At 38.7% G+C, this 10,777-nt stretch overlaps 2 protein-coding genes across 13 annotated transcripts in view; one reads left to right on the top strand and one right to left on the bottom strand.

Moving 5' to 3' along the window:
- LOC135094948 (magnesium-dependent phosphatase 1-like) overlaps positions 1-10,777 on the bottom strand; it is a 91,682-nt gene that overhangs the window by 12,913 nt on the left and 67,992 nt on the right. The gene's annotated exons all lie outside the window — the stretch shown is intronic.
- Positions 1,500-9,596, top strand: LOC135094947 (uncharacterized). Of its 12 annotated transcripts, XR_010264013.1 has the most exons (6): positions 2,181-3,477; positions 3,684-3,880; positions 4,532-4,632; positions 5,035-6,012; positions 6,200-6,604; positions 7,437-9,596. XR_010264013.1 is itself a non-coding variant. In XM_063995467.1 (5 exons), the coding sequence occupies exons 3-5, from the start codon at positions 4,545-4,547 to the stop codon at positions 7,634-7,636; spliced, it is 1,266 nt and encodes a 421-aa protein (XP_063851537.1). In that variant the 5' UTR covers positions 1,500-1,832; positions 3,684-3,880; positions 4,532-4,544; the 3' UTR covers positions 7,637-9,596. The 12 variants fall into 12 exon arrangements, 11 of the variants coding, with proteins under 11 accessions (XP_063851537.1, XP_063851547.1, XP_063851541.1 ...); XM_063995467.1 differs by lacking the exons at positions 2,181-3,477; positions 6,200-6,604 and adding an exon at positions 1,500-1,832; XM_063995477.1 differs by lacking the exons at positions 2,181-3,477; positions 6,200-6,604 and adding an exon at positions 1,515-1,832 and having other exon boundaries at positions 4,536-4,635.

Below are 10,777 nucleotides of genomic sequence, written 5' to 3'. Positions count from 1 at the left end.
AAGAGTTAAACCGAAAGAAATTGAAATTAGAAAATGGGATGATAATAACAGGCAACAACTACAAGCGTGTTTTGAGTGTACAGACTGGTCTGCCCTGATAGAAAACGGAATTGACATCAACACCAACTTAGATATTTTCGATGGTTATTTCCACTTCTGCTTTGATATGATCGTACCTACCAAGAAAATAAAGATATACCCAAACAATAAACCATGGATTAATACAGAGCTAAAATCTATGCTAAATGAAAAACACAGACTCGAGCGTAATAGAAGTGATGCTGAAAGAAGAATATTGCAAAGAAACATAGATAAGAAAATATCTGATTCTAAAAGAATATACAAAGAAAAAGTTGAAGGCTTGTTTACGACAAATAGAGTAAAAGACGCTTGGAAGGGACTTAAAACACTGTGTGGGCACAAGAAGAAACAGAGTGTGCCTGAACCAGAAAATATCAACACATATGTAAACGAAATGAACGCGTTCTTTGCGAGATTTGAAAGCCATGATTTCAGTGATGCGTGTAATGAGGTAATGACAGAAATTCAATCTCATAATGATGAAAGAATAATAATTAGGCAAGAAGACGTGCAGAAGTCCCTGCAGAATATACGGGCAGGTAAAGCTACAGGGCCAGACGGAATGCCTGCTATGGTACTTAAACATTGTGCAAAACAACTGACACCCGTACTGACAACGTTATTTCAGGATTCAGTAGATCAGGGAGTGGTACCTTATAAATGGAAGGAATCTGAAGTAAAACCTATTGCAAAAATTAACTGTCCAAAAGATCCCAAAGATTTTAGACCTGTAGTATTAACATCTAATATTATGAAATGTTTAGAAAGTGTATTGAAAAATTACATCTGTGAAAAAAACTAATAATATAAAAGATCCTATGCAGTTTGCTTATTGTAATAATACCCAATGGGCACGGCACGTGGATTATTCATGGATTTCTGGTGAAATCTTGAGTACGCAAGTATTCACTAAATTTCCACGTCTTTTCCACATGGATAACTGGTTACCAGATTCACGTGAATAACTGGAAAAAGAAATCACGTGATTTCTTTAGTAATTTTATACACGCATAAATCTGGTACTTGAATTCACGTGATAATACATTACTAAAAATGGCATTCTGGGCGTTAATTATATGCTTTTGTTAACATTAAATTTAAAATAAAATAGTAAAAATAAGGTCAGTCCAGAACATTATACATCCACCTTGATTAATTTTAGTTGTTATATTTCATCTGTAGCCTACTAATGATAATCCATATATTCGCAACCTTCATACATATATATAGGCTACAAAATTTTGAGCTGCCCGCTAAATCAAATAGTCTACCCGGCCGCCAGGCAATGCACCATGCAGTCACTGAAACACGGAGATTAAATTGAGTATTCATCTCTCTCTCTCTCTCTCTCTCTCTCTCTCTCTCTCTCTCTCTCTCTCTCTCTCTCTCTCTCTCTCTCTCTCTCTCTCTGATGTATTTATTTTCTTTACATCAATAAATTATTTTAATTTGAATTTGAATTTTTCTCTATTGTTGTCCGTAAATGCTGGCAAACCACAAAGTAATCATATTATGTATTATGAAATAGATTTCAGGGTAGCATTGTTGGAATATATTAAGGAATTATCACCATAGTAAGCTAAAATAATAGGGCGAGGGAGTTTGCGCAACGCGCTGCTCGGATGGTCTGCCTTGTACGTGCCAGGCTGCCAGCCTCGGCCGTTGGCGCGAAAACTGTGGGAAAGACAGGGACAGTTCAGGAAGTCTCAGGCTGTTTTGGAGCCTTTCGTGGCTGTGCTAGCAAATAGCAGGTATGTAGTGATGTATTCAAGTGTGAGGATTACCTGTGGGCAAAGTGTAGGATGTCAGTGAAGTGTACAAGGAAAGGGAGAGCGTGATTGGAGAGAGTGTTGGACAAGAATTTTTAGGCGGCAGTGAATCTAGTCCTAGAGTGTTTCTTCATCTGCTCTAGGGGCTATGTGAGTTGCAGCGGCTGTGCGAGAAGACGCCTGTCTGCCCTACGGTAGTGATAGGTGTGCTCGTCACCTCTTATCCAGAGATGACCCTACCGGGGTGGAGTGGAGTGGGGTGGGGCCTGAGTGGAGTGGTTCTTACCTGGTTGGGCTCCCGAGGGAACCCCACAATGGCTAGCACGCCAGCCCGGAAATTTTTTAAAAGAACAGAGGACTATAAACTGAAGAAATGGCTGGAAAGTGTGCTATACACCCAAAGTATGTACAAACATCAAGGGATAGTCGGGTGGACATAACCTAACGCCACATATCACTCGCCTACCTGGCCGTCTTGCCACGGTTTTGGGGTAATGAACAACGCTTATTTATATTTGAATACATGGCCGAAGATCTTTTGTCATTAAGACACCCATTTATTAAACAGGTCTAACACCTCTACACTCGAGAACCCCGTAAAGTAAGATAAATATTAATTCAATTAATGCAATATCTTACCTTGTAATGGGGATAGAGACCCGGCGGGGACACTTATAGAAACCTTAACCATAATGTAAGACTCCAGTAAGGCAAACAAGGCCGTAGGTAAGGTAATCTTTTGGTGTAGCTAAAGTAAAATATTACCACTAAAACTAATGAATCCTAATCTAAAACAATCTAAAATAACCTATCCTACCTAACTTAACCTAAATTACAGGGCGAAGGGAATTTTTTTTTCATTTCCCCACCTAACCTAACCAAAAATAACCTAACCAAACCAAACCAAACCTAACCCACTAACCTAACCTGATTCGAAGTATTGGGGTGGTGGTGAGGGGCAAGTATTTTTTTTACGAACCAAAAAATTGCCAATTTATAAATAGCACATCGAAATCTATAAAAAGAAAATAGTTTCAACCCGAAAATCCTAATCTGACCTCTGCTATAATAATTCTGCAAAATATTTTAGGCCAAGTATATACAAAGTTTAGATGATTGCCTTAATTATTGTTCACTAACCAAACCCAAGATTTCCTAAGCTAACCTAACCTAACCTTTCCAGAAATTACCTGCCAAAATGGAAGGAAGGGTTTGCCACCCCCTTCCTTGTTCAAGTAGTCATTATGGGTAAAAGTGTAGAGTCCTTTCTCGGCGTTATTACTGGTTTGTTTTTTTCCTCGTTTTCCCAGCACCAACAAACTTTAAGACGTGGCGGGAAGGCGGAGTTTTAGGGTGGAGGAAGCCACATAGGGCAAATTTGGCAAGACCCAAAAAGTCTACTGTGAAAACTATAACATAAGCAAAACGTTTCAGATCTGCAGGATTTTAGTCTTCATACACAAGTTGTATTTGTTATGTATCTCTCTTATGGCCATTGTTCTTTATCTCAAAACTGTTCATCTGCATCTTCACTCTCCTCTTCGTCTCCCTTGTGCCTTGTGTGCCAGTACAGCCCGGAGTGCTGCTCTTCGGCTTATGAAGAGGATTTTGTCAGGTTGAGACATGGGTAATTGTTTCAATACTACATTTAAAATATAGAAATTAGGTTTTTATTCTTGTCATATACCTATCTGAAGAGGTAAAACTGCCAACATGCCTAGCTTTTAAATATTGTATTATTCGTACTTGAATATCTTACTGCTGATGTTATTAATGAAACAAAATATGCAAAGCATGAACATAGCCCATTGATTAATTATATTTTATATTTAGAATGTGGAAACGAGCAGTTTGGTTGGAGGGTAAGAAAGAAGAAGAGGGTGTGGTGCCATCCAGCTGGGTATTAGAAGAGAACCAAACCTTGTTTTGGCCACAAGGAGTTAATGCTGAGAATGCCCTTCATAATCAGCAAGAACCAGACCCTGCATCATGGAGAAAGTTTATGTTGAAAAAAGTGAAGATCACTTCTGGTTGGTGTTTTACTATTATCTTGCTGTTATTGGATGACGTTCACTTTCATGTTTATTCACCTCAGAAATGCTCATTTTTGTTGCCTTTTAGCTGTACCTGATTGAGATAAATGTCACAAAAATTTAGGGCTGGTAATGAAATGTTTGGCGCCTGAGATGGGCAGTGGTCGAGGTATGCAATATATATATATATATATATATATATATATATATATATATATATATGGGTTATGAACAAGATGTACTCAGTACCATAACTTTATTTTGCGCTACGTTACGTCACTCAGACTTGATGGCATCTTCAGGCTAATATAAGAGGTATTGGTGTGGAATCTTATATTATAATATTTTAAGTATTTTGGTGTAATTGTAAATTTAATATGTATTTTATTCTATTAGACTGAAGATGCCAGCAGTCTGAGTGGCGAAACTTAGTGCAAAATAAAGTTATGGTACTGAGTACGTCTTGTTCATAACCCAAGTATTTCAAGAAACTTCATCAACGCTATATATATATATATATATATATATATATATATATATATATATATATATATATATATATATATATATATATATATATATATATATATATATATATATATATATAATTTTTTTTTTTTTTTTTTTATTTATTTTTTTCCCCCTCAGATAGTTTTCAAGAATGCGATACCATCTGACATCTACGGTGGAGAGTTCTGAGAGCAACAGTGATCCTGATGAAGGTCTACTCATGAGAAAAAGGAGAAAACGTTGTAAGAAAAATCTGCCTGATGACTTTGTCAGCAGTGAAAACTTACATGATAGGCATACCTGGTCATATTTGAAAACAATTTATGAAAGAAGAAAATCATAACAGTGAATACAACAGCAATACTATTGTTCATTAATAATTAGATTGACAAACTGAGAGAACTGAGAGGTGGGGGATAGCTGGGAAAACACAAAGTGGTTTGGTTAGCAAATTTCTTCAATCTCATTTTTGTCTACAAAGTGTCTGACTGTAAACATTTACAGGTGAAGGGTTTCCCCGGACTATTCACTGACTCCTTTTATTTGTCTTTGACAGCCCCCAACACCAAGCCCTTTCACAGTTTTTTTTTTTTTTTTTTTTTTTTTTCGTGTCTTTGTAATATGTAATGATTTTTCCACAGAAGCTGTCCATATGAAGCCAGCCTCACAGAAGCCACAGGTCACAACCTCTCAAGATAAGGTAGCTTCTGCTCCTTCACAGGTTGTACTTCCAACACCTCCTCCTAAGGTGTCTTTGGATATGCGGTCCACCAGAACCCATGGGATGATGGAGTGCAGTGCAACAAAAGATTCGGTATCCAGCAAGACATCCAAGTCATCTGACAACAGTGATGGCAGTGGCCAGCATGACAGGAGACATCATGACACGCCTTACCAAAAAAGAAACCATGATCGAGGTGACAATCTTGACCACCATGACAGGAGACACCATGACACACCTCACCGAAGAAGAAGCCATGACCAAGGTGACAGTCCCGACCACCATGACACACCTCACCGAAGAGGAAGCCATGACCAAGGTGACAGGAGACACCATGACACACCTCACCGAAGAGGAAGCCATGACCAAGGTGACAGGAGACACCATGACACACCTCACCGAAGAAGAAGCCATGACCAAGGTGACAGGAGACATCATGACACACCTTACCGAAGAAGAAGCCATGACCAAGGTGACAGTCCCAACCACCTATCTTACTATAGTGACAGTCCCGACCAGCATGACAAGAGGCACCATGACACATCTTACCGAAGAAGAAGCCATGACCAAGGTGACAGTCCCGACCACCTATCTTACTATAGTGACAGTCCCGACCAGCATGACAAGAGGCACCATGACACACTTTACCGAAGAAGAAGCCATGACCAAGGTGACAGGAGACAGCTTGACACACCTGACCGAAGTGATAGCCCTGGCCAGCAGGAGAGGAGATATGAAAAACACTATCAAAATAGAAGTCATGACCACTATGACTGGGACAATAGACGTGATAGACACAACCAGAGAGACAACAAGAGCAGGTGTGACCCTTGTAATGACAATCAAAAGAATCACAAAGGTAGCCAGGAAGATGCTGAATCCAGCTTCCCTCTAACTAGTAAGTTCTAATCCTTATCACTATGAGGAATTGTATGTAGTGATTAGTACCCAAAATGACAAAGTTGAACATAACAATATTAAGTACATAGACCTAGTTGATATACCCTGGAACATTATTGCACTGTTATATTCATTACGTATTAGGCTCCGTCCACACTAGCGGGTAAATCCCTCCGGGCACACAGAAGCTTACGTCCACGTGGCAATGCCTGCCTGCCTAGGCCCCTTGAGCCCCAGTCAAGAGACGAGCACCCGTGCAGTCAGGCAGAGGATCTCTTTAATCTGATGAAGACTGCGGTACGACAACATGAGACCACTGATTCTAGCCGGATGGAGGGGTAGACATGACCATCTGGTGTAGCCGTATGTACTTCCCTGGCAAACTGACAGCCATGGATCCAAAGCTCCCAATGTACCTTGTATGTCTGGCAGTGGTGTACTGCCAGGTGCAACGGGCTATGCCCGATGAAATTCCTCATCTTCTGTCACAGGCAGTTTACTCGTCTTTTGCAAAAGTGGAGAAAATGTCGGCGGGCAAACAACTCGCTTCTGCCCGCTAGAGTGGATGGAGCCTTATATTGCATGGCATAGTAGGTAGTTTCCCACAACCATTTTCAGTTTCTCAATTTTCTAAATATTTAACCCAACTGTCCTTTATATATATGTTTTTTTTTTTTTTTTTTTTTTTTTCCACATCTTGGCCACTACGCTTGTTAATGACACTGGCCTATAGTTTAACGGATCCTCTTTACTGCCACCTTTAAAATTGGTTTGATGGTTGCCCTCTTCCAATCCACTGGTATTTTCCCGGCCCTGTGCCAGTGAGACATATCAAGTTACCCAATTTACCCGCTAATTGTTGTATGCACTCTTTTAGCACCCAATTTGATACCCCATTTGGCCCTCCTCACTTTCTTGCATCCAGTTCCTCCAATAGTTTTATAATTTCCTCTGTTAATGTTTGTACCCTTTCCAGTGCCCTTCCAGCCACTGACACTGTATCTATCTCAGCAAACTCCCTCTCCCTTGTGAACACACTTTAGAAACATTTATTTAATACTTCTACTACCTCATTAATATTACCAAACATTTCACCATTCACTTTAACTTTCAGAATCTCATCTCTATTTTTCAGTTTCTTATTTAAAAACTCATAATCACTTATCTACAATATTTTTCTCAAACTTCTTTTTTTCCTGCCTTCTTATTTTGACATATTAATCTCTCTTCCTTTTGTACTCATTCCATAAATCTCCACTACTGTTCCTTGTCCATTTATGCTATGCCCACTCCTTAACTTGCATGGCTTCTGCACACTTTGTTATACCACTCTTCTCTTGATGTGTGTGTGTGTGTATTTTATTTTTCTTGTAATTGGGAAGTTATTTAGCATCCTCAGTTATGTATTATTTTTTCTTATAGAATTTCAGAAGCGAGTGTTACAACTTCTGCTGGACATCAGGAAAACTGTTTCGGATACGAGCACATGTGATGGTAAACCAGCTGACACAGCTTGTACTCTTACAATCAAACGGAATAATTCCCTGGAAGAAGTGCAGAATCTAGAGGATGAATTGGTTAATCCCAGTGTGCAACCAGTGCGTCCGCATAGGTGGCTATAATAAGAGAGATATGGTCTCTAATTTGATGTGCAGGTTTATGACCAAAAACCTCATGTGTCAGTATAACATGCTTGGGCAGAGAGGCAAGTTGTCTTTTAGAAAAACAAAGTTATACAATGTGATTCAGGAGAGCGTGCTTAAAAAGTTCTCAGATTCAAATGTGACAGAAATACAAATGATAGTTGCAGCAAAATTGCGTAATGTTCCAAAATTGAAAAATGAAAATTAGCTGATGTAAAATGGTACTTACAATCAGTTAAGATCTGCAAGAATGTTAAAACAAACCAATCTTTGTCTCATGCATGACCTTGGTGAAGTAAAGTATTTTCATACCAAGATGAACTGCAATAGCGCAGTGAAAAATCTAGTCATACCCACTGCCACCAGGAGTCTAACCCGGGTCTCTTGAGTGAGAGCCAGACAGCAAGACCACTACACCACTGTGGTGTAGGGGTCTTGCTGCCTGGCTCTCACTCAAGAGACCCGGGTTCGACTTCTGGTGGCAGTGGGTATGACTAGATAAAGTATTTTCATTTTGTATGTTACTAAAAAAATGCTGGTAAATTTATCTCATGACTGATTGTACACAGATGACCTTATATATTGTAACTATGTGTACATTTCCCTTCCTCCCCCCTCTCTCTCTCTTTTAAAGAAGCTCTTTTTCTATCAGAATGACAAAATTTATTGATGTGTAAACAGTATAAGGGGGGATGTTAGAGAAGCTTAAGAATGAAAGAACCAGGACCGCCGAGAACCGAACCTCAGACAAGCTGTTCCCGCCACCACGCTAACCTGGTCCTGGTTCTTTCAACTTGTCGTTATGGGATTCAAGCTTAAGAATGGTTTTAAGATGTGGAGAGAGACTTACTGCTGTAAAATTTGAACCGATTGGGATATTACCTCATGATATTTATGTGAGATGATATTAATGATCTCAGATTATAAAAGCAAACTAGTATTATTAACAGTGATTTATTTTGTAATTTAGTAATAGATATAACATTTTAATTTATAATTTTGCTTTTGCCTACCACTTAGGTTCCCATGTATTTTTACGTAAATGAAAAAGTATGGAGCTACACAAGTATCAATTCACAAAATGCTTAATTTCATTGACAACTGTGGTCTGTATTGTTTTAAGCATATTGTGTACTTGTGGCAGGCCTGGTATTCTTTGCATATATTCCCCCTGGGGCTACATAGATACTAGAATGTAGCCCTCTCCATGTCGGCTGTGTGCCGTAAGAGGCGACTGATTCTGGCCCTGGGTGGGGATCTCTTTTACTAGCCCATAGCAGGTCTTTTTACCGCTTGACATATTTTCCCTTCTCATTTCCCTTTGCTTTCTGTCCATTTTCTTTTACGTTCTCTTACTTTTCCGAGTGGTGGGCTGACTCTTTGTCAGAGTGAGGGTTGGTGTCCTTTACTTCCCATAGCCATTTCTGTCTTTCTCTTGTTCTATAATTTTTATACCTCTACTGTTTAGGGTGACACTAGGCTGGGAATCTGCCCATTCTTCTCTACCTTTTATAGTCCCACTTGTGGCACATGCCCAGGGATAATGCTAGGCACAAGTGCCATGGGAACCCATTTATTGAGTCATGGCCCGGGATGGCGGATGGTCACCCTCACAGTTCAAGGGTGGTTTCTGCTGTTCTGGACCATGGCATGGGGAGGTAATGCATAGGAGCAGGTGTCAGGCTATGGATGGATTGTGGCTAAACAAAGTTTTAATTTTTTGTATTACTGGGATCATCCATTTATATATTGCAGTTATTCTTCATTCAAGTCAGATATCTTGAAAGCCTTTATATATAAAAATGCAAGCACTAACTTTTTTTTTTTTTTTCATAAAATATGGAAATTATTTTGGTTTTGATATTTTTACAAGGATGAAGATTATTAAATTTATGAAAAAGTGTAAGACTGAAGAATATATATATACACACTTTCTGTATTACTTGTATTTTTTACATGCCTACCTTGTATTCTGAAATTGCACAGTACTATGGTTGCATTCAACAAGTGTGAAGGCTGCATTATCGTGCTCTACCAGCCTGCCTGTCAACAATGTGCGGTCTCGTAAAGGATATGTTTCTGTTTATAATAGCCTATTCGACTATAGCTTACGTAAATGATACAGAAACATATACTGAGAGACTGGATGCACTGATGACATGCAGATTACCAGAGCACGATAATGCAGCCTTCAAACTTGTTGGAATCAACTACAAAAGCTCAGATAATTCACGGCTAAATAAACACATGGATTATTCCACCAGATATTACCGTGTATTACACGTGAATTTGTACACGTGTATTCCACGTGTTCATTTTCACGTGAATTCGATTTTGCATTTTCCATCAAATATCCATGAGTAATCCACGTGCAGGATCCACGTGTATTCCACGTGAATTACGTGACATTTGCCCACTGGGTAGGAGTGTACAGGATGCGACACTTACATTATTGAATGATGTTAACAAACATTTAGATAAGCCCAAATCACAAATTAGAGCATTGTTTATTGATTTTAGTTCAGCATTTAATACAATGCAACCTCATATTCTGCTCAATAAAATGCTACAAATGGGTGTAAATAGAAATATCTTAAAATGGATTTTTAGCTTTTTATCCCAGAGACCCCAGTATACCAATGTAAACAATGTTAAGTCTGATGTAATATTAACTAACACAGGAGCCCCACAAGGTTGTGTGTTGTCCCCTGTTCTTTTCACCTTGTACACAGATGATTGTAGAAGTGGAATTGATAACTGTACTATTGTGAAATATGTAAATATGTAAATATGTAAATATGTATTGTGAAATATGTAAATGATAATTATGAAGGCTATTTAACTCAGGTTAAAAAATTTGTTGATTGGAGTAAACAAAATTTTTTGGAGCTCAATGTAAAGAAAACTAAGGAGATGATATTTGATTTCAGAACTAAAAACAAACATGTACCAGACCTATTAACAATTAGAGAAGAAAACGTAGAAAGAGTAAACCAGTATAAGTATCTGGGCTTTATGATCGATGACCAGTTGAAGGGCAGTATGAATACAGATATGGTGTCAAGGAAATGTAACCAAAGACTACACTTTGTACGTATTTTGCGCCCCCCAGCTGCTAAC

This window comes from Scylla paramamosain, chromosome 47 (assembly GCF_035594125.1).
Source record: "Scylla paramamosain isolate STU-SP2022 chromosome 47, ASM3559412v1, whole genome shotgun sequence".
Taxonomy (NCBI): domain Eukaryota; kingdom Metazoa; phylum Arthropoda; class Malacostraca; order Decapoda; family Portunidae; genus Scylla; species Scylla paramamosain.
Note: the sequence above shows the minus strand (reverse complement) of the source record. Positions and strands in the feature narration are given on the sequence as shown.

Bases quoted from the DNA above. Each gene is read 5' to 3' on its own strand.
- LOC135094947 (XM_063995467.1), top strand. From the start codon at position 4,545: ATGCGATACCATCTGACATCTACGGTGGAGAGTTCTGAGAGCAACAGT. The intron at 4,633-5,034 runs GTTGTAAGAAAA...ATTTTTCCACAG, and splicing joins CATGAGAAAAAGGAGAAAAC to AAGCTGTCCATATGAAGCCA. The intron at 6,013-7,436 runs GTAAGTTCTAAT...TTTTTCTTATAG, and splicing joins ATCCAGCTTCCCTCTAACTA to AATTTCAGAAGCGAGTGTTA.